Below are 27,413 nucleotides of genomic sequence, written 5' to 3' on the forward strand. Positions count from 1 at the left end.
TGTACTACAGAGACTGGAAAGCTAAACTCTGTATTTCCCAAACTCCCTTGCAGCTAAAATTCCAAATATGATTGATAATATCAATCAGATGCACTCACTTGAGTATTTTACTCAGAACTGAGTTACATGGGGAACATAAGGTATCCATTTTTGCAGGCACAAAACGTGGCAAAAGTGGTGTAGTCTGGAGTTGGCAACTGTTTGTAGCTTCTTAGTCCATCAGGTAGCTTCCTGATCCAGTGGGTGGCTCCCTGATCCATGCGGTTTCTTGATTGTTCCAGAAGCAGCAGCAAATTTGGTAGCCCACTCTTGTGATGTAGTTCCTACAAGCTCAAACTAGGCTGTTTCTTCAGCCCTCCCAAAGATTCTCTGAGCTATCAGTATACTCAGTATGTCCCTTTCTGTTTAATAAATAAACAAGATTCCATTTCCTATAACCAAAAATACTGACCTATACAGAATTTGGTAGCCAGCAGTAAAGTACAGCAAATGAAAGAATCTTAAACACCAGGTTGGCTTGGTTGAGAAGACAGGGCTTTGGGCAGTTAACCTAAAGTCACCTTAAGTTCGGATGTTAGAATAGTAGTGGTAGAACTTCAGAATGCTAACCTGTGTTGACTGTCTCTTGACTTTCAGAAAAGTCCTACAAGAGAGGTGTGACTCAGACTAAGGTTAACAGGTCTGCCGAGATGCAAAAGAATATAGTTTTGCCAAGGAAAGTACTCTGTCTACAATATAAATTGACAATATAAATTTGAAGTCCTGAAGAATTGAAATAGTTTTAAATGTCTGAGCAAGCAGCCTTAGCAGGTTCATTCCCTTAAGAAGGGAATGGGAACCATCTTAGGGAAAAAGATTGGACTGAGAATGTTGCCATCCTAGAGTACAGTATAAAGTGGTCCAATTAGATACCACTCATTAAAGACCAAAGAGATGCAGAGAACACAGAGGCTGGCAAGTAAAAGATGAGGTTCTTAGTATTAAAACCTACGTCTTGATAACTTAGACAATAGTTACTCATGAAAAGTATTAGCAGATCAGGAACTTATTAAGAGTTTAAAGAACCATTTTGCCATAAACAAAACAAAAACTAATAAAAATACCAAACCTGACCTGCCACCGAGACTACTGACTATCTAAAACAATCCCTGAACCCCCAAACACACTATCAGGACGCCAACTGCTAACGCTGTATAGGTTCCAAGAAGGGCACACTCTACTTGTCCACTGAGATGTGTCCTTCAAAGTTAATGGACAATAAAAACCTCCTAAAAGACAAGTCAAGAGCCCCTGAGGACATCAGACAAGGGAATTCCTCCCAGAAAGGTGAATCAGAGGTTGCCTGATGAGTAAACCAAGGAATAGATTCATGGAGAACAAAGAGATCTTGCTATTTTTGTCAAGTAGTGTTTTTAATTGCTTTGAATCAGTGATTACTGTGTTTCACATTGTTCTGTTTTCTAAAAAGGTAAGTTTTAATGTAGTTATCCTGCACCTATGCCACCATTATGCATTGGGTTTTTCAGATTATAGATCATCACAAGGTGTCAAATCCTAGCCTGATGGAGGCGACGATGGTCTTGAGCCATATGCAACAATGGACTGGAATCTGGAGGCTTCCCTTGGTGGGTCCCCTGGTGCCCACAGCCCTCCTCTTTGCCGACCACAGTGGTTACACAGGTCCAAGCCCTCTCTGAGCTCTGTATCCAAATCACAGCCAAGGTAACTTCCAGCTATGGCATTCTGTGCAGCACAGAAGCTTCCTCAAGTGTTTTTGTGTTTCGAAAGAATGTGCACAGCGATTTAGGTGGCAGGAACGACTGAGAGTTGCCTATCAGGAATCCTTCCCTTCTTCCTTAGTTATACAGTCCTAGTTTCTAGCTGATCACATTGCCACATGGATTTCTCAACTTCCCCTGCAGCTAGGTGTGGCCAAGTGACTCAGTTCTGGCCAGTGAGATGTAAGTTCAAGTGCTGGATAGTTGTAGAAAATTACCTAAAAAAAGCTGATCCAACTGGGGAAAGGTCTTCCTCAGTGACTCCAGCAGCAATTGTGGACAGTGAGGTATCTTGAGGATAAAAACCATCCACTGAAGACGGCAGAGTAGAAAAGAGAGGAACATGCTTCTAGATTCATTTTATATAAAAAAGAAAAACTCCTGTTTAGTTTAAACCACTGTTTTCTTTGTTTTTTGTTTTTTGTTTTCTGGTATACGTGGCTGAACCTAATTTAAAGGATAAAGTATAAAGCAAAAGTATGACTAAAAAATGACCTGAAGTGGTAGCAAAAGCCATTCAGTGGAAGACTTTCTAAACCGTTGAAGTTGCTAAAAGGAGATAAATGTTACCAGGAAGTACTGGGGAATACTGTATCTCTTCCCAAAAGAAGAAATGTTAACATCAAAGAGACTTTTTTTGAGAGATGATTTTAAGCCCCCATGAAAGAGTATCTATCTTTATGAGTAAGTAAGAGCAATTTATTTTAAAAGTAATATGCAGAGCTTTCTCACTTAAATAATTACTGATAGCTTCATAAAATTACAGCGTAAAACCACTTAATTCAATCTCTAAAAAGAGAGCAATGAAAACAGGAAGGGAGGTGAGAGCAGATATTGATTTAGTTTTCTTCCTGGTTCTGGTAGACTTTGATCCTTAAATAACTGTGTCCAAAAAAAATGTGCTCCATTTTAAAGGTATCTTTCTTTATTCCAAATATGCTTTAAAATCTTTATTGAGCAGAGAAAAAGAAAGAGAGGTGAAAAGATGAAATAAATGTTGTGTTATCAATTTTCTTCCAGATTCTGATGAACTTCAGAATTTAAACGTCTGTATCGAAAAAAAAGAAAAAAGAAAATGCTCACATTTTAAAGGTATCTTTATTTCTGAATGTTCTTTTACAAATAGATACATGAGGCTTTGTTTTTATCTTAAATTCACCTGGTTAATCAGATTATAATTTTAAAAAACATGTTCTCTGGAAAGGCTGATATATTTGATCAGAAAGAATTATGAACGATGTTGAAATAAACCACCACAAATATGGTTATCAAATTTATAGCATTTGAAATGTGCTAATGCATAAAAATTTGAGGCCTTTTCATTTTCTGCTTTACCAGTTGCTCTATTTCTATAAACGCTTTAGAAATTAACATTAATCTTAATTATTTGAAATACTATATTTGTAAAAAATGTGGATTTAAATTTATTCAATTGTTTAATTCCTTAAACAAACAAAACAAATAAAACAAAATTACATACGTGGCTGGAAATTCGATTCCCCAGTGGGCCCTGATGGAGGAATTCCTTGTTGTAATTTCTTTTGTTCCATCTGTTGTACGACCTAGTGAATGAAAAAAGAAAGTATTATCTTAATAAGGAAAGCTATGTGTGTGAAGGGGTATAAATGGGAACTCTGTACTTTCTGCATGATATTTCTGTATATCTATGACATCTCTGAAAAAAAAAAGAGTAAGCTTTATTTGATTTTCTCTCATACATGAATGACCTTTGGTAAAGCACAAGAAAGTGAAAATTTTTTGCCAAAATGAAGCAATTCAAACTCTAAAACATTTAGATTAATATTATATCAGTAAGTTAAAAAACACTAAAATTTAAAATATTATAGCAAATAGTCCTTTGAAAAATTATAAAAGGACAGCAAAATACATAAGATACTTTTAAATGCCATAATCCTTTTACAAAATACCACCTGATGATATTCCTGCTTCTGAGCTTCAAGTTCTTCATGTTGACGTTGTAGTTCTTCTTTTTGTTTCTGAAGCTCATCTGCCTTCTTCTTAAGCTCATTTTCTTGTAAAGAGATATGAGTTTCATATTCTTTCAGTTCTTCCTCAGTGAAGAACTGTTGCTGATCCAATGTCTTAAAAAACAGGAGAAAAGAATAATCTTAAAAATACAACAATAAAGTCTGATTCAATTTTTAAAATTTCTATGATTAACAAACTGCAAAAAAGAATATACAGTATTTGGGTTAAGAAAGAAGGGGAAATGAGAAACTATATGTTTATGTCAAGCAAAAAGAAAAACAGGAGGGAAAACCCAAGAAACTACTGAAATTGCTTACCTAAGGGCATGGGTGAGAATCAGGTAGAAAAGAAGAGAGAATGTGGGAAAGAAATGACACTTTTTCTGAATACACTTTTTTATGCAGATCTGATTTTTGGAAAAATGTTAGTATTTCACATTCAAAAAAAAAAAAAGAAAGTAAATAAAATCCACAAGGAAGGGAAAACCTTGAAAATTGAATACAAACAAAACCAAACGAACAGGATTTTTATTTTAAGTGAATAAGGTAAATCACAGAAGGGCTGGGGGAAAAAACCAGTCCAACTAATTTTTGATCACAGTATTTGGATTCTATGCCATCAGGTTAAAAAGAAAAGGAGATCTAAACAAATATTAAACTCTTGTTTAGAAAAATCTGAAATTCTGTGTACACTCTTGGAATGAGAAAATAAGTGGTTCCAAAAATGGGAGCCAAGTTTTATATGAAATATGAAAACAGGAAAAGATAGAATGAACTTCACAGTGTTGGAATGAAATATCAGTGTGACTCATTGGTTTTAATATATATTGATAGCTAGATATGTAAAAATTAATATAAATATAAATGTGTGTGTGTATATATATATGCAGATGCACACTTGTGTACATATAAATATATATAGACATACTTTATGCATTTTTTTTTATATTTCGCAGCTCTGTTACAGAACAGGGTCTAGAAGTAATGACACTGTAGTAGCAAGGAGCACATAGTGCTCAGATCTTGGTCTGTAATATCAAGTTCCATTACAAAAGAAATATGGATCCTTAGAGAAATGGTTAGTTCTAAGACTGAGGCAGAAAAAGATGAGCCTGGAATACTTTGTTATGCTTGAAAGAAAGGAAGTCTCAAAGAGTGTCAGAAAGACATAAAAGCCAGTTTGAAAAAATTCCCACTGGAAAAACCTGGTACAATTTGGGCATCAAAATAATGATAGGAAGGATTAAGAGTCTAATGAATAAAATAAGAAGCCGTGAGTCCACACTGATTAGAAAGGTAGGTAGGTAGATTGGTTGTATACGTATATATGTATATACACACACACACATATAAAAATGCACATACACACATACACACAGAGAGAAAGACAGAGAAGGGGTGGGGGGAAGAGGGAGAAAGAGATGTATGACAGATGGATAGGGGAAAGAAATAGCTCTTCCACAGTGGAAAGTCTACTAATAAATGTAGAGAGATGCCATAATTGATTCCAGACAGAATCGTAAATGGATGCTAAAAGGATAATGTACTATAGTTAATAGTACAATTATAATAATATTCTTTCATCAATTTTAACAAATGGACAACACTAATTCATAGTAGGGGATATATAGGAACTCCATATTTTCTATTTTCTGTGTGATTTTTCTGTAAACCTACAGCTTTTCTAAAAAAAAAACTAGTAGATATTTACATAATTTAATGTACTTTTTTTTTTTAATAGAGCACTTTCATTTTCTATTGGTGGAAAGGTAAATTAGTATAACCCCTTTGAAAAAGCACTTAGGCAAAGTGCCTTAAAAACATTCCCTTGGTCCTGGTAATGCTACATTGAGAATTCATCCCATAAAATAACCTTAAGTGCAGGAAAAGCTTTACATAAAAATGTGTTTATAACAGCACTTGAAAAAAATAATAGTAAAAGACTGGAAAACCTAAAAGTTCCACCCTGAGAGAATGGTTAAGCACCCTCCATAGCCATTAAAATAACATTTACGAATATTATGTGAAAATACTTTTGATATCACGTTAAGTGAATTTAAAAAGCTTACTACAGATTCTGGCAGTATGGTGGATTAGACAAGATACTTTTTTCAATTATGAAAAGATAAAATAGTAACTTTATAATGGAGAAACCAGAGAGATATCACCTTAACCAAAAGATCAAGGTAAAATAAATAAAATAGTAACTTTATAGTAGAGAAATAAGAGAGACATCACCTTAACTAAATGATAAAAGTAACATTGCCAATTATTAGAATAATCAATAGCATGTGCCTTCCTAAAAGTAGGAATCATGAGGAAAAACATCAGACAAACTCACCTTGAGGGATATTCTACAAAATAACTGGTCTGTACTCATCAAAAATGTCAATACTATGAAATATAAAGAAATATTCAGGAACTATTTTGGTTAAAGGAGACTAAAAAGACATCACAATAATTCAGTGCATTTCTTGGATTTTCTTTTGCTATAAAGGACACTAGTGGGAAAGCTGACAAAATCTCAGTAAAGTTTGAAGATTGGAGAACAGTAATTTTCTATTACAATTTTACTGTAATTATGTATGATAAATCCATGTTTGTAGAAAATACACACAATTATTTAAGGTTAAAGCAGCATCATATGCAACTTACTCTTAAGCAGTTCAAAAATTATGAGGGTGTGTGTGAATATATCACATAGTTATAAAATTGTATATATGCTATATATACATGTATACAGAGAGAGAGTAAAAGTAGAAACAAAGAGAAAAAGAGAGAGAGAGGGATAAAGTAAATATAGTAAAATGGGAAATCTGGGTGAAGGGTATTTAGGGTTTCCTTGACTACTCTTGCCACTCTTTCGAAAATTTGAAATTGTATGAAAATAAAAATATATATAATTATCTAGAACAGGGGTTCTTAACCTTTTTTGTTCCATCACCCTTTTGCCAGTCAGATGAAAACCACAGACCCCTTACTAAGTCCACACTATACTGTGTATTATTTAATAAATATATCACACATGCACCAACACATCCCCACAAGAATGTTTTTTTGAATTTCAATTCGAGGTCACAGACCCGTGGTTAAGAACCCCTGATCTAGAAGCACTAAAGGAAATGTATGTTCTAATAATCTTATCATTCTTCTTCACAAAAGTCCAGAAATATTTCAAATTTTAGGTAACTTTAAACAAAAAGAAGCTGACTTCCTTGATCTCAGTCTAGGGTGACCAACTGTCCCCATTTACTAAACACTTGACCAGGTTTTAGAAATGCAGTCCTGTATCCTGGGAAACCCCATAATCCCAGACAAACCACTTTGTCTCAAATTATTTTCTGAACAATTAAAAATGCAAATAAAATGTCAAACTTTATATTTTATAATTATATAGAAAAATACAATATTCAATCTTCCGTCTACATAGTTGGTAACTTTCAACTATTCTTTTAAATTTGTATATCCACTCAATTTTATACAGTGGGCTGTGGTATAAATCAGTTTAACTTTCTGAAACAACTTAGAAAGATACACTGAGAAACTAAAAAACATTCATATACCTCGAGAGTAGTTCAATTCCTGGGAATTAATCCCAGACAAGTCATCACAGATTGCTGAAAAATGTATGAACATCATCATAGTGTAATTTATTATATTAAAAACACGGAATCCACCCACAAGGACTAAATCTGGGTGCATGGTTATAAAAATTATGCTATAACCATACAGCTGCATGCTAAATATTCCTTAATTATTATTCTAATTAAATTTTCTTTAATTAGAGCAGTTATAGGCTTACAGAAAATTCATACAGAAAGTACAAATTTCCGGTAGTGGACTTGGCCCAGTAGTTAGGGCGTCCGTCTGCCACATGGAAGGTCCGCGGTTCAAACCCCGGGCCTCCTTGACCCGTGTGGAGCTGGTCCATGCTCAGTGCTGATGCGCACAAGGAGTGCCCTGCCACGCAGGGGTGTCCCCGGCGTAGGGGAGTCCCACGCACAAGGAGTATGCCCCATAAGGAGAGCCGTCCAGTGCGAAAGAAAGTGCAGCCTGCCCAAGAATGGCCCCGCACACACGGAGAGCTGGTGCAACAAGATGACACAACAAAAAGAAACAGATTCCCGTGCCGCTGACAACAAAAGAAGCGGACAAAGAAGACGCAGCAAATGGACACAGAGAACATTCAGCAAATGGACACAGAGAACAGACAACCAGAGGCGGAGGTGGAGGGGGGGGGGGCGGGAGGGGGGGTGGGGAGAGGAGAGAAATAAATAAATCTTTAAAAAAAAAAAGAAAGTACAAATTTCCTAAATAATCCCCTCCCACACAGAGTTTCCCCTATTGTTAACATTTTGCATTAATAGGTACTTCTGTTACAATTGATGACACATTTTAATAATTATGCTATTAAGTTTAGCTCACTGTTTACATCAGAGTTCACTCTTTGTGTTGTACAGTTCCATGAGGTTGTGTGTGTGTGTGGTAACATATACAACCCAAAAGTTCCTTTTTTATCCCTTTTCAAATAAACAAGGCCAGGGACCCATAAAGGGATCAACAGTTGGCTCCAAACTGCCCAGGGAGGGGATCAGAGAGAGATCAGGAAAGGTGCCAGGAGCTTCTTCCATGGCTCCCCAAAGCTGTGCTTTCCTGACTCTGCACCTGCCCAGCAAATGCAGCCCTTCAGCTGTCCTCTGCAGCTCTGAAGATGCGCTCCCCCCCATAAGTCTCCTCTGCCACCTTGTTTGGGGTGGCTTGGAACAATGGCTTGCCCTCAGAGATGGGACCTGGACATTCTGAAATAGCTAATCATAAGCAGTGATCCGTGATCAGACTTGCACCTCATGCACCTTGGGGAACTGGATTTTTATGTCCCTTTCTGGCACCAGCAAGCCTCTCCAAAAGCCAGACCCTACTGCTACCTGCTGAAAAAGTAGGGGATGGGCAGCAGAAACCCACGAGGTAAGAGCAATTTACCAGCCTCTTCCTCCCACTCTTGCCTGACTGCTGTAGTGTTCTACTGGACTCTGAAGTTTTGAAATAGCTGATTCAGATGGTTCCTGCCTGTTTAATAGCTATTCTGGTGGAAGGACTGATTCCTGGAGCTTCCTATTCTACCATCTTCCCACAATCCCCAGCTGTGAGTTTTTAATATATGATCTTTATCATGTTAAGGATGTTTTCTTCTGTTTTAGTTTCGTTGGCTGCCAAAGCAAATACCATGCAAAGGATCAGTTTCAACAATGGGAATTTAATGGCTCACTGTTTTGAGACCAGGAAAAAGTCCAAACTAAGGCATCATCAAAGCAATGCTTTCTCCCTGACGACTTTAGTGTTCTGGGGCTGGCTGCCCACAGTCTTTGGTCTTGGGCTCTTCTGTTACATGGCAATGCATATGGCAGCCTCTCTTGGCCTCTCCATTCTCTGCTGAGTTCCACTGAATTTCACCTTCTGCCTGCTCCCTATGGCATGCACTAGCTCTCTCACTCTCTCTCACTCTGAATTTCATTCCACTTATAAAAAATTCCAATAATAGGATTAAGACCCATCTTGATTGAGGTGAGCCACACCTTAACTGAAGTAACCTCATCAGTACCTCCTACTCACAATGGGTTCTCAACCACAGGTTGTTTCTCCAGGCTCTATCATCCTCCAGAGTTCTAAGCAAGTTGAATCTGCCCTTTTATTTAGCTGTCTTTAAGGGAACATTCCTGGGGCTGTCTTTCTTACATTGCCATCTGGATGATGTCACCCTCTTTCAGTAGGCATTTTTTAAACTGTGTTTTTGAAGAACATTGACATTGGAAAATGTCCATTAAGTATTGTTAAATAAAAAATATTGCATGAACATACAAAGTCATTTATACAGTATGATAGCACTTAAGTGTATATATATATATGCATATATAAATTAAAATGAAATAGTACATTGCTTATATATAGTATATTACATATGCATATGCTAAACATACAAATTACATGTTTCCAAATTGGCATACTGCACTGCATAATTCAAGTGCCTACTTCTAGATGGTAGAATTATAGGTGACTTCTAGTTATATCTACATTTCCAATTCTTTATGTTGAGTATTATTTTATCTTTAGGGAAAAATGCAATTTAAAAAAGACTCCTAATTATAAGCAGTGTACTTAAAAAATAATGAAATTAATTGCTACATAATTTCCAAGAAATCAAGTTCATTACTTTATAGCTTTTTTTCATAAAAAGTCAACCCCACAATACCATACTTGCAAAAGTAATAGGTAATAAAGGTTAAAGTTAGAATAGAGTGATGTAGAATTTCTTGAATCATCCACCCCATTTGAAAAATATTCCATTACCTCCCAACTATCTGGCTCCAAGAATTCTTTTCTTTCTGTAGCTTTCAAAAACTCTTCCAGAGTCACCAATCGGTCTTTGTTAGCATCAACCTGATTAAAGGAAGATGGATAAGTATAAAATAATTCTTTCTCATATCATGAAGACATTAGAAACTGTCTTCTAATAGATATACTACATAAACATACAGCAGTTGGGGCCAGGCTAAACATGCACAGAAACTGGGAAAACAAAACATTCAACATTGCACTAGAATCAGAAGAATAATATATTTCTCTTCTGGTTAATTCATATTTGAAAATATGAGATCTCTATGTACCTGGTATGTCAAACATCAAAGATCACCAAGTTTAAGCCTCCTGGTCTGACTGATTGGGCTGGTGCTGTCCTCCTCCCTCACCGCACCATGTATATTCCTCTAGAAGCCAAGTGCTTAGGCAAGAAAAATAACCTTTCCAGAAAGAGGACTGCTTAAGCCAAGAGTTTAAATTGAAATTCTCCCAACTTTGTTTTTTTTTTTTCTTTCCAAACACTAACTAAATTAAAATAAAAACTGACAATCTCTCCAGCTCCTCATCAATGGCTTTTATGTACTATGGCAAATTCGAATACAAAGGTGAGTTCTGTAGTGGCCAGATAACTTTGTTTGAAACGTGGAATGCCAGCAGTCAACAGAAATGTCAATTCAGCATTAACGGATCAAATATCAGGTGAGAATCACTAAATCAAAACAATGCGCTTCATTTACCCTGTATATGATGTCTATATCAGAGTTTTGGGCTTGGCAGGAAGACAGGAACACAGAGGGCTGCAGAGAGAGGCACACATTTTAATGAGGGTGGAAATGGAGTAGTATCTATTAGAAGACAGTGGAAATGGAGGTTTCTCTGAAGAGCAGACATCTGAGCACAGACCTGAGGGAAATGAGGCCATGTGGTGATCTGGAGGGAGAGTGTTCCAGGAGCAAGGAACATTAGGTGCAAAGGCCCTGAGGTATGAACAAGCTTGGTAAGGGGGAAACACCGAGAAGGCCAGTGTAGCTAGAGTCGAGTGAGTCTGGGTCACAGGAGATGAGGTCAGAGAGAAAGGCAAAGGCAAAGTCACCTTATGATGTCCTGGACAGAGGGAAGGATTTTGAATTTAATTCCAAGTAAAGTGGCAAGCCTTTGAAATGTTGTGAGCAAGAAACAACAGGACCTGATTCATGCTTTTGAAACGTCACTCTGCCTGCAGCATGGAGAAGTAACCACAGTGGGGTAAGGAACAGAAGCAGAGATACCAACAAGACAGCTAAGGCGGAAGTTCAGGTGACAGACTGGTTTGCACTTGCTGGGGAGCAGGGCACATGGGAAGAAGTGCTCATATTCAGACCTGCTTAAAAAGTAGACCAAATAGGACTCATGGATTTGGTGTAGGATGTGAGGAAATGACGACGTTGCCCTGAACAACTGGGTGAATGGTGATCCATTTGCTGAAATGAAGAAGGTTGAGGGAGGAATTGGTTTGGATCTGTAGCATATGCTTATTAGACATCCAGTAGAAGATATCAAATATTTGATATCTCATGACATATATATGACTCCATAAGATTACCTAGAGCGAGGACAAGACCAAGGGAGTAAGACCAAGGGATGGGCCCAGGACACCACAACATTTAGAACTTGAGACGAGAAGGCAGAGTCAGCAAAGACTGAGAAGAGTGAGCGGGTGAGGTGTGAGGAAACTTAAGGAAGCAGGTTTCCCAGAAGCCTGTGAAGAAAGCATTTCAAGAAAGAAGGAAGATGTCCAATGCTGCTAAGAGGTTGAATAAGATGAGACCACTGAATGTGACAAAACAGAGGTGATCTAACAGTAGATGTTTCACTGAAGTGGCCAGCGAGCTTGGCATAGGTAAAGGACAGAATGGAAAGTAAGGAAGAAGAGACACTCTAGACAACTCTCTGGAACAGTTTTGTTGTGAAGGAGAGCAGAGAAACAGGGCAGTATCTAGGGTTTGGTTTGCAAGGTGGAAGATATTACAGCATGTTTGTATCCTAATGGGAATGATCCAGGACAGTAGGAAACATTGATGTAGGACTTACGGATAATAGCAGGAACAAAGTCCTTGAATAGGAAATAGAAAATGGGATCTAAGGCACAAGAGGAAGGAAAGGGCTTTGATAGGAACAGGAACAGTTCATCCACTGTTGACAGAAGGCAAAGCAAAAATAAGTGCATACAGAGAAATATTGGTTGGTAGAGTGGGGAGCAGGAAGACAAAGTTACTCCCTTGATTGCTTCTATTTTCTCAATAAAATATGCAGCAAGGGCAGAGGAGAGGGAGGTATAAAAAATGTATTAAAGGTTTGAGGAGAGGAGAGAATGAGCAACTGTCAAGTCTGAGAGTGGGGAAGTGATGGGCCAGGGAAACAACAGAATTGCCCAATACTAAGTACTGAGGGCCTGCTAATAATCTGTGATAAGACTGAAGTGAGATGAGCAGCACATTTCTATGTTAATCTCCAGCCACACAGCACTGTCCCAATATAGCAGGACAAGGTGTGTTTAAATAGCATCATTCTATTTGCAAAGGACCTCATCTACTACCCATTTAACAAGTAATGTACAACATTGTTTGGAGACCAGAGGAAAAAATATCAAACAAACCAAATTGAAAAAATAGTCCATTACTTTGAAAAGGACAGAAATTAAAATTTTAGGACTCTGTGGTAGTTTGGATTATTGTTCCCAATTATTGCTCCCTCCTTGTAATATGATTACACATCCCTATCCAGAGACAGTGACTTGCTGAAACATCCTGTGGGAGGCTTATGCATCCCCTCCTCACTGACCTGGGGCTTACTGTGGACATGCTTTGGGCAATGGGATGTGAGGTTTGCCACATCTGAGCATAAGTCAAACACTATTACATGATTTGGTTTGGGTCAATTATGTCCCTGCCCTCTGCCATGAGAACAAGATGACCCAGATAGAGACTGCTCCTTCAGCTCTGGAAAGAAAACACATGTAGAGCCCAGCCCAGTCATGGCTAAGGCAGCTCCAGCCCAGCACAGTCATGCCTAGCTGCAGTCAAACCTTAAAGCTTACGTAATGTGAACAAGAAATAAATGTTTGTTTTTATAACCTACTAAGGTATCGGATTTGTATTGCTTTTGCTTTTCTTAGCAAAAACACAGGCTTTTTAAACATCAAATATTGGACTTCATTATTTTTCACTTCTAAACAAATCTTTTATAAATGATACACAGCATCATCTTAAATATTTTAAAATATTTTAAAGTAGTTACAAATTATTATTTTTTTACACTAATGGAATATATTCAATATTCTGGATCAAAATTGCAAAATCCAATTAAATGCCTTTCTCTGTATTTATTTACCACCTTATGGCAAGATTTATTGCAAGAACTTGAAAACACAGAAGTAACATATAATCGTAAATATTTAAAACATACCTCGTTCATTACATGTTCCCTCATTCTAAGCCTTTCTTCCTCCATTTCTACCATATCATCTTCTTCATTTTTGGGGTCATACACTTTCTCCAACTAAAAAGAAAAATTTTAAACCAGAAAGTAGAAGGAAAAAGAAAGAGAGAACAAAAACAATGAATATTTAATAACTCATTTACCTCTTTAGTAAATAGGGCTTCTAATTCTTGTTCATCCAGGAATCCATCATTGTTGACATCTAGAATTTTAAAAAAACAAACGCAAAAATCGACGTTTAAAGTCTTAGAAAATAAATAATTAAAATACAATTACTTACAAATGGTTTGCAAAAGTATTACTGACTTGAGCATCAATATGCTGGAGTAAAAAGCTTTCTTTTTTTATGAGCCTCAGATCAGCACAACTGATGACAATTCAGTATTTGTTTATAATTCAGAATACATTTCTTCACGTCTTAACCATAATTTTCCAAAAATATAAAGCAAAGCAATAGGGTATAAGAATTAAAGTAAATTTTAATATTATATCATAAAAACCTAATATATACACTCCAGCTAGCCACAGAAATACCTTCAGTTTACAGAGAACCTTGTAATAAGTCATAAAATGACTCAGTAGTAAAGGCAGGTATAACAACACAGCTATCAACCTACAATATTTTATACTGTAGATCAGCAATAAAGAATATTTATATTACCCTAGAGAAAAACTGTAAACATTTAATATCAATAGGACTCAATATCAGACCTTGGCAGCAATCAAATAAGAATAAAGCAATAAATTTTTTCAAACAGTAGATATAAATATTAATGTTTGTATCAAATATGTTACCATGCAATTTGAAAAATGTCTTGGGGTCAAAGTCATTAGGATCCAATCCATCAGTCTCTTCCCATACCTCTTTTAGTTGATCTTTGCTTCCCTGCGAATCAATTTTGAAAAATTGCTCAAAACAAAATATAATCTATGTGTATGGTCTCAAAACAAAATATAAGTTTAAGGAACTTTACAGAATAAAGTCATGATTTAAGTACTAATAAATTTATGACAAAATTCTGCAATCTGATACAGAGAAGTATCTTCATTTGAATATGTCCAAATCATTGAATAAAGTCACAGTCCTTACTGGATGATTAACTTTGGGATGATTTTCATGCTTTTTCTTCATTTCTTCAAATTTATCTTCTTCTTCTTTTCTCTTTTCTTCATTCAGTGTTTTTAAATATTCTCTCCTTTCATGTTCCTTCATCATTTCATATTTTTTAAATTCTTCATGTCGAGCCTTGTCATAGTGTTCCAGGTCACTTGTTGCCTATAATGCAATAATGCATATAAATTAAATAAAAAGATGTGTTTGAAAAATGTAAACAAAGCCATTCTTAAATACAACATACTCTAACAGAAGCTTATACAGGGAGGCAAAGAAATCCTGAACTCTTCTTTTTAAATTCTACCATTTTATTTTAGTCATTATTATTCCTAAGGATATAGGCATTCAAAGAAACTAAAAGTTCAAATCTCTCTCTTTGAGCAAGTAATATATAAAGTAATTAAGATAAGCAAGTAAGCAAGTAACATATAAGCTGATCTTAAACAGAAGAAACGAGACCATATCAAAGCCGTACTGCAAAGAATACTAGAATGGCTTATAATCACTTAGTAAATCTAGTAATTGCCAGGCTAGGCCATGGTAACCCCAGACAGTACAAAACAAAAGGTCTACAAACTCTTATCTAAAATCCTTGAAGTCAGGTATGTTTCAGAATTTTCTAGATTTTAATCAAGTGATTTGGCACATATGCCATATAATGGAACATCCCTGAAGTGACCATAATCAAACAGATTAGAGAATACATACTCTTTTAGTAAAATCTAGCATACACATTAAGTGGGTTAAATAAAAACAACAAATAATCTCACTATAATTGATCAGTTCAGGCCAAGTTTCACTTTTTAGAGCTTTTCGAATTTTAGAATTATGGACAAGGGATTGTAGACCCATTATGTCCACAACAATATCTATATTAATAAGGGGAAAATTATCTCCCTTTAAAGATATCCTAGATAGTATATAAGAGTATGTTACTTCTTCACTGAGCTTACTTGATAAATTACAAGACCTCAAAGACACAATAAAGAAAACATTTTTGGAATTATTCTCACCGCTTTGATTAACAAATCTAAATCTGTGGATTCAAATGTGTCAGGATTCAGGTGGTTTAGGTGATCAAATTGTTTGAGAAGAGCATGGTGGTCTATACCTACATCTGAAATAAAATGAGAAAACGGTGAATGATCAATTAGTAGGACTAGAAACATTTATATAAATGATATATTTGAATAAGCATTTATATTTATTCCTATAGGATTTTATTAGAAAATTTGAAAATTTAGATAAGGGTTCATGTTTTCCTTTAGAATATTGTAATGTCCTTGAATCTAGAATGGAATACAATTTAATGTGCACATTTTAATGTTATTTCTAGAAAGACTCATTGACTATCAGCATAATTAATAGCAAAAACTTTTTTTATTACTTAAAAATTACCAAATTTTCCACTTTTAATTAGATATAGGCTAATATGGTACTTTCATTAAAAGTCTAAGTAGAATTTCTAAAAATTATTGCTCTAAAATTTATATGAAAGTATTCTTTGTATGATGCTCCAATTAGTCCTTCATGGCAAAAAGAAAAGTTAACTCAGGTAAATTTATTTGACTTATGGCATATTTCTAAAGAAACAGCTTGTTTTCTTTGTAAAAATGATGTTAAAAACTACAGTTTATTGTAGTTGAATAGGTGAAGCAATTCTGAACTATTCCAGTTGTTTCATAAAATTGAACAAAGTGATTACATGGGTTGATGTTATTAGAAATCAGGGTTCTCACTAAAAGAATATAAAATATGAAATGGTAAAGGCAAGAAAGAACCCTGTGGACATGGATATAGGAATTACAACTACCAGTGTGAACTTGTGATTTCTAATATATTTATATATATGTGTACATGCATGTATGTTGTACATGTATATGTATAAAGGTGCATATATTTCCTAGCTCTGCCGATGAAAATGTCAAGAAGAAAATATATTCCCGTAGCCATGAGCACAATCAGTACCTCTTGGTCTGTCATACCATTCCTCACTAACTCACTCCTCAGAGAAATGGCAGATTTCAGAGGTGGGCCAGTGTAGATACAAGATGAACCTGGAACATCTTGCTATGCCAGAAAGTAAGGAACTACTAAATTAAGCTCAACCAAACTTTCACGGGAGTCTTAGTATGGTACTGAGCTAAGAATTTTACTTATGAAGAAAAGATTTGTTATACAATCTGGCCCTAAAGGATATAAATGGACAGTAAAATATATGAAAGTATACTACCTACACATTAAAATGGCACTACTATAACATCAAAGAGAATTGCAAAGTTCTTATTTAATGTTTGATGATACATACCACTGGGAAGGCTGTGAAGAATTATTGTTGATGGGAATGTGTATTAATACAACCTTTGGGAAGGCAAATCTGACAATAGCTATCGAAATTACAAATGCTTATTATACCTTTTGATTTAGCAATTTCACTGTGGGAAACTTATCCTAGAGATAATCTTATATGGATACATAGCAATATACGTACAAGATTGTTCACTAGAAACAACCCAAATGTCCATCAACAGAGGCCTGGTTAAATAAATTATGGTATATCCATATAATGGAATTCTATGCAGCTGTAAAAAGAAAAAAAAATGAAGATAGTCTCTATGAACTAATATGGAAAAATCTCCAAATTAAATTTTTAAAGGAAAAACACAAGGCACAAAATATGCTTTATATTCTCTTTTGTATAAAAAGGAAAAATAAGAACATATTTGCATATGCAGATAAAAGAATAAAGGAATTCAGAAAGGATAGTTATAGGGGCAATGGGAATAAAAATTAGAGTACAAAGATATCCAAGAGATTTTCACTATATACCTTTTTATACTTTCTGGTTTTTAAACAACCCGAATGTATTGCCTATTTTAAAAATTATACCCCCAAAAATTAAGGCCCTGTTCAAGTTATCAGAAATTTCAATTAATAAATTCTAAATCAATGAGAAAAATATTCTAAGTTTTCTAAGTTATATCATACTCTTTTCTTTAGATAATGAAATTCAACACCTTGTTTGGAATAAAGAAACTATTGCCTTGATTGAGGGGATGGACGTTGTCTAAAGGGAAAGGAATTTCTAGATTCCTTACACCTAGTTTCATGGGTGGAATTATCTTGGGTGTCTGACTACTTCAAGTTGTATGGCATGAACTCAGTTTAATTTAACTGAGTTCCTTAATTTGAGGACAATGAGTATTTTGGTACTTTTCTTCAAGTTTACTCACCAGCAGGGAGTTTATACTCTACACCAACTTTACTCCAAATATGATCCACTGACCAGATATGCTCCAGAGAATCAGAATCTCTAGAGATGAGATAAAGAACCTGCATTTTTAACAAATTCCCCAGGTGATTCTTATGCAATCTACTAAAGTTTAAGAATTACTAGCCCATCAAGAGTAAATGTTCAAGTGTTTATTAAAGATGATTCAATAAACCGCCAAGATAATCAACTTATGGGGCATGACACAAGGACACAGGAACCAGCTTGAAGGTCCTCCCACTGACCAAATCTGGCCCTTTGCTTTTTTTATTTGTATTTTTTTTTCAGTTTCACTTTGCAATTTATTACATCATATTTGCATTGCATTATTGCTTGTTTACATTAAGACCCTGACTCCTGAAGACAATGATATGGTTTCTGGGGAAACATTTTAGTATTAACCAGGGTGAGAAATTTCACTATTAATTTATAGAAAGTTGGTTTATTACAGAATATTTTCAAGTTTGAATCACTTATGTTGCCCCACATAACATCAACTATCAAGACTAGAACTAATGAGATCTTCCTTAATATTGTGATATTTTCCTAAATAGGAATGCTTTTTTAAAAATATATTTTTATTAGAGAAGTTGTGAACCTATAAAACAATCATGTACATGTATGGAATTCCCATACAACATCCCTCCACCAACACACTACATTGTAGAACATTGTTACAGATTATTAGATAAGATCATCACATTATTACCACTAACTATGGTCTACAGTGTACCTTTGGTATATTTTTTCCATACCCCTCTATTATATCTTTGGCATTGATGCAAAAATATTACAGTATTGCTGTTAACTATAGTTCATAGGTTACATTGTTTTTCCCATTCTTTTCCACATTCTTACTACCTTGCAATATTGATGTACATTTGTTCTAGTTCATAGAGGGCCATTCTTACATTTGTATTATTAACCACAAGTCTCACCTACCTCTGGGTTTACTATGTTATTCAGTCCCTAGATTATTCTTTAGCTTTCTTCCCATTGACATTTACATCCCTAGACTACCCTTTTGGCTGAACTGGCCCTTTGATTCTAATTCATAATTAGAAAGGCCACTCAAAGATAATAAAGGTATCCATCTATGTTTTCATCTAGTTCTTTTATGATTTTATATCTTTGATATATTTGCAGTATATCCTGATATATGATATGAAATATGGATTAACTGTACTTTTTTCCAGATGGCCAGTCATTGTACCAATACTATTTATTTTAAAATCCACCTTTAACCCACTAATATGAGACATTACTTTTATTTTAATCTAAATTCCATATGTGTTTAATTCTACTTCTAGAATTTCTATTCTTTTCTACTGGTCTGTCTTCTTATGTGCCAAACCATACAGTTAAACGAATGAAGCTTAGTGATATATTTTTAGTACCCAATATATATCTAGTCCTTCTTCATTGTTCTTCTTTTTTAGAAGTATCTGGCTTTTCTTGCTTGTCATTTTTTTCACACCAACTTTAAAATTAGATTGTCTAAGTAACAGAAAAAAATTTATATATTTTTATCTAGGTCAGGTTCGATTTAAATTAATCTAGGGAGAACTAACATGATTACGATGCTGAGTGTTTCTTTCAAAAGATGTTATATCTTTCCATTTGTTCAAGCTATTTTTGCGTCTTTCAGAGTCTTTTAAAGGTTTTGTAAGTTTTGCAATAATTTCTTAATAGGTTTATTCTGAATATTTTATATGTATTGTAATTGTAAATGAGTCTTCTCTTCAATTATTTCTCCTAACTGGCTGTTCATACAAATGAAAGCTTCCAATTTCTTCTATTAACTTTACCTTATTGAATTTTCTTATTGCTTGTAGTAAGTTTTAAAGTTGATTTTTTTAGTTTTTTTCCAAGTATACAATCATATCATCTGCAAATAGAGATGGTTTAATCAACTCCTTTCCAATTAATTGACCTCCAATTTTTTTCATTTATATAATTGTTTTGGCTACTGCCTCCAATACAATGAAAATTAGCAGTGGTGATAGTGGGTGAAAAATAGTCTTGCATCTTTGTCTTATTCCTGACTTTAATCAGAATACATACTTGTGTTTTCTCACTAAGTATGATGTGGCTGAGTTGGATACATTTGATTGTGTTATAGAATTATCTGTTGTTCACTGTGTTAATATTTTTTAAAAATCAAGAATAGGTGTTAAATTTTTGTCAAATACTTTTTCTGTATATATGGAAATCATATAAACTATGAGATAATTTTCATTAATAAATAGGTGCATTTAAAAAATGGTGCTTCCATAGCTATTTACTTTTCTCTTAGTCTAAAATCAAAAGGTGTGAATTTCAGTTATTTTTTCCAGTTAATCATTTGTCCCCTGACTTCGTTGATGATTTTCTACATATGCCAAAGATTTTTTTCTCCTTAGGTCTATTCATGTGATAATTTATATTAGTTTTCCTGATATTAAATCAACCTTGAATTCCTGAAATAAAACTGCTTGCTATGATATAGTATTCTTTTGACATACAATAATTTTGGTTTTGATATCAATATATAATAAAAATATAGGAGGTTTCCTTCTTTTTCTATGCCCTGGAATATTTTAAATAGCATTGACAATCTGCTCTTTAATATCTGGGTGAAACTGTCAGGGGCTGGTACCTTTTGTGGGGTTAGCTCACTGACAAATTTTCTATTTCATGTATGAAAATCGTTCTAATTAAATTTTTTCTCTCTGCTTTCTTTTGGCTTATTTTATAATGTCATTTTCCTTTTAATAAGTCAAGTCAATTCATTTTCATTCTTTTTTTATTACTATAGCTATTAAAGGCTCATCATTTTGATTTTTGAATGATGTAAGATATATTTACCTATTCCGTAAATTAATTTTTAAAAGTATAAAAAGAAGCCGAATCAAAACTAATATTAAAATTTGTCTAGAAAAACATGACAAGTGCTAATGTAATTAAGACTTGGCACTAATAAAATGTAAATTGACCTCAACAACCAATTGTTGAAAATTTCCCCTACTTTTCTTTAGCACTTACCTTGAAAGGAATCCAATTTAGCTTTAATTAGCATTCTTAACCTTGCCACTTCTTGTCTTTTCAGTTCATCAAGTTTGGTCCTCACATGGTGACTTACTAAATCTAGCTCTTTGCTTAGCCTCCCACTCTGTTAAAAAAAAATTAATAAATTATTTTTATTTATTTCATTCCATTTTCAGACCAGACTCAATATATTAGATATATAGTTAAGATAAATTAGTGGTAGTTTTGGACTAATTTAGACAAAATTAATGTTACAGAAAGCAGAGATTTCAAAAGATATTCAATTTGTAATTCTAAAATCAAGATGTCAAAAACTATATAATCTAGGGTCAATTCAACAAGAAGATATTGAAACAAGATGTGGAAAACAGGAAGTTAAACACAGAATTAGCATATGACCCAGCAATCCCACTTCTAGTCATATAGCCAAAGAAATTGAAAGCAAGGACTTAAACAGATATTTGCGCACCAATACTCATAGCAGCAGTATTCACAATAGCCAAAATGTGGAGGCAACCCAAGTGCCCATCAACAATGAATGGATAAAAGAAAATGTGATGTATACATACAGTGGAATATTATTCAGGCCTAAAAAGGAATAAAGTTCTGATACATGCCACAACAGAGAAGAATCTTGAAGACATCATGTTGTGGGAAATAAGCCAGACACAAAAGGACAAATACTGTATGAGATTACTTATATGCAGTAATTAGAATATGAACATTCTTAAAGTCAGAAACTAGAATACAGGCTACCAGAGGTCAGGGTAGGGTAGTGAATGAGGAGCTAATGCTTAATTGATAAGGAATTTCTGTTTGGGGTGATAGAAAAGTTTTGGTAATGGATGGTGGTGATGGTGATACAACTTTTTGAATGTAGTTAAAAGCAGTGTAAGACAGAATGTGGGTTAAGAAGGGGGAGGTGTATGGGAACTCTACTGTGTGCATGATTTTTCTGCACGAGTTTCTACAACTGCTATACTAGTAATTTTAAAAATATGCACAGGTTGTCCCTGTTGAAGCCTTTTTACATACATGTGTGATTGGATACATGTTCCAAAATTTAAGAAACAAAATAGCTAGTGATTTACTTTTTCTTATTTATAAATACATTTGCAATCACAAACTGCAAGTCTTAACTAGCAATTAAGCAGACAAATCTTTTAAGGAAGGAGTTAATGGGGCCTGCTGAGGAAGGTAGGAAAGGGGACCCCAGAAGGAAGGCCAAGATAGAACAGTCAGAAAGGTAAGAGGGGAATTAAGAGAATATATAAGGAAGCAGATGTGGCTCAAGTGACAAGGCCTCCACCTACCATATGGGAGGACTCAGGTTCAATCCCTGGGACCTCTGGTGAAAAAGAAGAAGAGAAAGGGAAGCAGATTTGGCTCAACTGATAGAGCATCTGCCTACCATATGGGAGGTCCAGGGTTCAAACCCAGGGCCTCCTGATCCATGTGGTGAGCTGGTCCATGCACAATACTGATGCGCATAAAGAGTGCTGTGCCACACAGGAGTGTTCCCTGCATAGAAGAGCCCCACATGCAAGGAGTGCACCCTAGAAGGAGAGCCACCCCGCACGAAAAAAGCGCAGCCTGCCCAGGAGTGACGCCACACACATGGAGAGCTTATGCAGCAAGATGATGCAACAAAAAAGAGACAGAGTCCAGGTGCCACTGACAAGAAAGCAAGTGGACAGAGAAGAACACATAGCGAATGGACACAGAGGGCAGACAACGGGGGGTGGGGGTGGGGGTGGGAGAGAAATAAATAAAAAGTAAATCTTAAAAAAAAAAAAGGAAGAGAAAGTGTCCTTGCACAGTGAGCCAGTGCCCACACGGTAAGCCGAGTGCCCGTGCGAATGCCCATGTGGTGAGCCAAGTGCCCACCTGAGTGCTTGCGTGATGAGCCAGTGCCCGCGAGTCATGCAGCAAGATGATGATGCAACAAAAGAGAGACAAAGGGGAGAGTCAAAGTGAAGCACAGCAGAGACCAGGAACTGAGGTGGTGCAATTGACAGGGAACCTCTCTCCACATCAGAGGTCCCCAGGATTGAATCCCTCTGAATCCTAGAGGAGAAAGATGAGAAAACAAAAAGAGAAACAGATACAGAAGATCACACAGCGAATGGACACAGCAAAAACAGCGGGGCAGGGGTGGGGGTGGGGGAAGGGAAACTAATAATAAATAAATCTAAACAAAAAAAAGAATATATAGTTATTGAAGCAAAAGAGCAGTATATTTCAAGGAGAAAATGGTCATTATTAACAGATGAAATAAGAGTTCCCAAAGTTTGGTCCACAAATTCCCAGCACTACTTGGGAACGTGTTAGAAATGAAGGCTCTAGACTTACTGAATCAGAATCTCTGAAAGCAGGGCCCAGAAATCTGTGTTTTAAAAAGCCCTAAAACCTGAGAACTGTTGAGATAAAAGAATAGAGTAAGATGAAGACTAAAGGGTGTTTACTAGATTTGGGAATAAGAAGTCACTGACAACTTTCAACAAAGTGGAGCAGTTATGGCAAAGCCATATCCTTTCCTGTTAGGGAATGTTTGGGAAGTGAAGAAATGTAGTACGAGTCTACTTTCAAAAGCATGGCTGAAAAGAAAAGGACAAACTCTTATTTCTTTAGTTTTTCCAAATTGAGACAAGGATCTTTTTTGACTATTTGTGATTCTGTTGATTTGGGTTTTATCATCCATTTTTACTCATTTCTTTTTCATTAAATAACTAAACTTACTTTATTACCCTCCATAAGGAATAGGAACTGACTAAAATGAAGTTATAAAATTATCCCCTGCCCCAAACCAGGAAACGCTGTCTTCTTTTCCCTGATTGGCTCTACATAGTATCTCTCATTAGTCACATTGTTTATCTTAACCCAGATGATGCTCTTAGTCCTAATTTCAGCTGAATAAGCAGCATTGAAATTTCTACACTAATTATTATTCACCCTAGGACATTAGTTCCACAGGTGGTCAAATTAACTCTTCAGAGGAACAGCAAGATCATCCCCAAAGACAATTCAGGGGAATTACTGACATAATGCTGTTACCTTTGTTCACAGAATAATTCATATCCTTCATAAGGAAACCTGTGAACCGAAAGTCACAGGCTCCAATAGATCCCACTACTTGGTACAAGTCAGTACTTACAAGATGCGCAGACGAGGAACAGAAATTAAATAAGAAGCAGCTCAGCCCAGAAAGGTTCCTTCAACCCTAGTTCTCCAATTCTGATTCTAGTTCTCTAATTCCGATTTTAGATAATCCTTAAAAGTTAATATATTGAGATATTTGATTGATTCTGTTCCTTTCCAATTCCAAAAGTAGAAGAAGTGACGAAAGGGGGATGTTTTGGGGAGGCCTTTAGCAGAGTGCCTCTCACAGGATTTCCCTCACCGTTTTAGGGAGTCAAGGCATCAGCCATTCTTCCCAGTCTCATCTCAGTGCAGCCTAAGGAGGCTATTTTGAGTGTATAGAAAACGAAAAAAATACTGCAATTATGCCAAACATTATTGAAGAGAATATTTTCTTTTTCTTTTTGGTTTTGTTTAAACCATTTATAAATCCCCATTCTAGAAGAAGTAGGTCCCAGCATCCAGCCTAGATTTCCTTTTCTGCAATAGTTATTTAATAAATATTTTTTGTTTTCTTCTTTTCCTCTCTGAATTAAAAAGAACAAGAACAAAGATGAAGATGAAAAAGAAGGAAAAAAGAAAAAGAAAGAAAGGAAGGAAGGAAGGAGAAAGGAAGGTGAAAACGAAACTATCTTGGAGGTGTATAGTCAATTTCATGTGACAACTTGGTTAGGTTATGGTGTGCAAGCACAGGCCTGATTGTTACTGTGAGGCTTTGTATCTATAGTCAGTTGATTGCAGCTAGGGCTGATTGCATCTGCAAAGTAGACTGCCCTCCATAATGTGGTGAGTGAGTCTCCTCATCCAATCAGTTGGTCTTAAAAGGCAGAACTGAGGATTTCTGCCTCTGCTTCAGCCAACTAGCATCCCCTGGGTAATTTAACTTCACCTTTATCTTGCTCTGTGGAATTTGGACTTGCCAGCCCCCACAGTCACATGAGCCAATTCCTATAATAAACCTCAGGATAGATGGATGGATGGATAGATGGATGGATAGTTGGACAGACAGACAGATGACAGTTTGTTCTGCTTCTCTAATACAGAAGGCATAACTGAAAAGCCTAAAATTAAATCATTAAAAATTTGTTTTTACTTGCTAACTCTAACCTTAACTAAACAGATTCATTTCCCTCCAAGGAAGGGTTTTAAATGAACCTCTCAGGTCAGGTTTTTACAACTTTCTTTCTTTATTATGTCTAGGGCTAGGATCATGTCGAAAAGAGTTGTTAGGACAGAGGCAAGGGGTTAAATCTTCCCTACGGACATGAGACATGGTCCATTACCTCTTCTCATTAAAACAGCAGAACCTAACTTATTCTAATCCTTTGAATAGTTTCCTGCTGTTCTCAGATCATAATCCAAGCACCTTAGCCTAATATACAAGTCCCTCTGTCATCTAACTCAATACTATCTATTTAACCTCATCTTGGGCCACTCATGGATTTCACTTTCCATTTTAGCAATAGTTGCTAATAGTAGCAATAGTTGCTACTTCTGGTTTCTTATACATTTCTTGTCTCTATATCCTTGTGCCTATGCTTAAAATGCCTCCTAATTCCTCCCCTTTTCTTAGTTACACTTTTAAGCATTGGCATATCTCCACCAGAAAGAATGACCCCCCACTGTCCCCCACTGCTTCATACTGGATTACGTGCCCTTCCGCTTTATCACCATATTTTATACACTCATCATGTATTCATCCTAATAACTATTTATGGATATGATTATCCCTTGAGAATTCCTTAGGGCTAGCAATGAGTCTCATCTTTGTATTCCCAGTATTTAGCTCAGACTCTGGAAAGCTCAAATGTTTGTTGAATAATTACCTGTGCTTACCTTTATGTCTTCTATGTCTGCTTTCTGGAGCTTTTCTCTGAAATGTTCATCTGTTTCCAGTACATCAATCACTTGCTTGAGATATTCATCATAATAAAGTCCAGTATCCTTCAAATTAAGGAAGAAACTAATGCGTTCTGAAAATTTTCCTTACCTGCATCTAGAGAACTCAATCCTGAAAAATAATTCCTAACAAAACAGCAGTGAGGAAGACCTACTTTGATAGCTTTAACAGTCTAGTTAGAAAGCTCTGAGATTCAATGAACTCACAATTTAAAATTCAAAACTCTCATGAAGAGTTTTGTTTTAGAACTAATACACTTTTTACTGTTACTTGTAGGTAGAATTCCTTTAAGGCTTAGACAATGAAGACTTACTATAATAATGTTTTTCCCCATTGTTACCTGTCTCTACTCATTACCATCTGTTTCTCTTTTGAATATAACAATGTTTTCTTGTTAGTTCTACACTGGAAATGTATTATAATTAATTCTATGCTCTATACAACCTACTAACTACATGAAATTGTTTAACATCAATCATATGCTTTTTCATACTCTTTCCACTGCTACTTCAGAAAAGTTCCTAAATGCCCAATTTTCTAAGTAATAAGTATTAGCAGTATTTTAGCTATACTTTTTCCCACAGGATTATCTTTATCATTTCACTTACTGGTGGTTCTATCTTTGCACTTTCCACAGGTTGAGTATTTTTTACTTTTGTCTTGTCTACATCTATAGGTATAGCTTCAAAAGCAGTAAATAGACATGTAACCAAAAGAAAGCAATATTGTAATAGGAAGGTCCTCCACCACATCTGGAAAAAAAAGGGAATAATTAAAGTCCTGAAAAGATGTTTTATTACTATATATACATATACACATACACACACACACACACATATGTATGTACTCCCAATGCCACAATAATAGAATATTGAATCGCAAGAAGTTCAATACAACAAAAGACTTCTGGAAAAGGGATAATAATAAGATTATTACTTATGAAAAATAATGCCTAAAATATAAAAAAGAAAACACAAAACACGCAAAAAAGCAAGCAAACAAAAATAATGCCTAAAATAAAAGCAAAATAAAAAAAAGGGAGATAAGTTTTTCAACCAAAGTTAAAGAGGCAAGGAAACATACTTTTAAAGTTTAAATTGCTTACATAGTATAACCATTACCATGAAAAGTGGTAAAAATGTCAAATAGAAAAAAAAAAAATGTCAAATAGGGGAAGCAGTTGTGGCTCAACTGATAGAGCATCCACCTACCATAAGGAGGGTCCAGGGTTCGATCCCCAGGGCCTCCTTACCCATGTGGTGAGCTGGTCCACACACAATGCTGCCTTGTGCAAGGAGTGCCGTGCCATGCAGGGTTATGCCCTGCTTAGGGATGCCCCATGAGCAAGGAGTACACCCCACAAGGA

General features: G+C 35.4%; 1 protein-coding gene and 1 long non-coding RNA gene across 2 annotated transcripts in view; one reads left to right on the forward strand and one right to left on the reverse strand.

Moving 5' to 3' along the window:
* Positions 1 to 2,681: 2,681 nt before the first annotated feature.
* NUCB2 (nucleobindin 2) overlaps positions 2,682 to 27,413 on the reverse strand; it is a 43,188-nt gene continuing 18,456 nt past the window's right edge. The window contains exons 3-14 of the mRNA XM_023582796.3: positions 26,656 to 26,799; positions 25,984 to 26,091; positions 21,007 to 21,133; positions 15,725 to 15,828; positions 14,688 to 14,873; positions 14,393 to 14,483; positions 13,741 to 13,799; positions 13,565 to 13,657; positions 10,112 to 10,201; positions 3,710 to 3,880; positions 3,259 to 3,340; positions 2,682 to 2,826 (exon numbers count right to left, since the gene is read on the reverse strand). Of these exons, the coding sequence (XP_023438564.2) occupies positions 2,819 to 2,826; positions 3,259 to 3,340; positions 3,710 to 3,880; positions 10,112 to 10,201; positions 13,565 to 13,657; positions 13,741 to 13,799; positions 14,393 to 14,483; positions 14,688 to 14,873; positions 15,725 to 15,828; positions 21,007 to 21,133; positions 25,984 to 26,091; positions 26,656 to 26,799 (1,263 nt within the window). The 3' untranslated portion in view covers positions 2,682 to 2,818. The remainder of the gene's footprint in view (positions 2,827 to 3,258; positions 3,341 to 3,709; positions 3,881 to 10,111; positions 10,202 to 13,564; positions 13,658 to 13,740; positions 13,800 to 14,392; positions 14,484 to 14,687; positions 14,874 to 15,724; positions 15,829 to 21,006; positions 21,134 to 25,983; positions 26,092 to 26,655; positions 26,800 to 27,413) is intronic.
* On the forward strand, positions 2,747 to 25,144 carry LOC131280056 (uncharacterized). The gene is made up of 3 exons (XR_009187629.1): positions 2,747 to 2,870; positions 8,783 to 8,909; positions 24,688 to 25,144. It is a non-coding gene; the product is annotated as an uncharacterized lncRNA (long non-coding RNA).

The sequence above is a fragment of the Dasypus novemcinctus genome, chromosome 10 (assembly GCF_030445035.2).
Source record: "Dasypus novemcinctus isolate mDasNov1 chromosome 10, mDasNov1.1.hap2, whole genome shotgun sequence".
Classification (NCBI taxonomy): domain Eukaryota; kingdom Metazoa; phylum Chordata; class Mammalia; order Cingulata; family Dasypodidae; genus Dasypus; species Dasypus novemcinctus.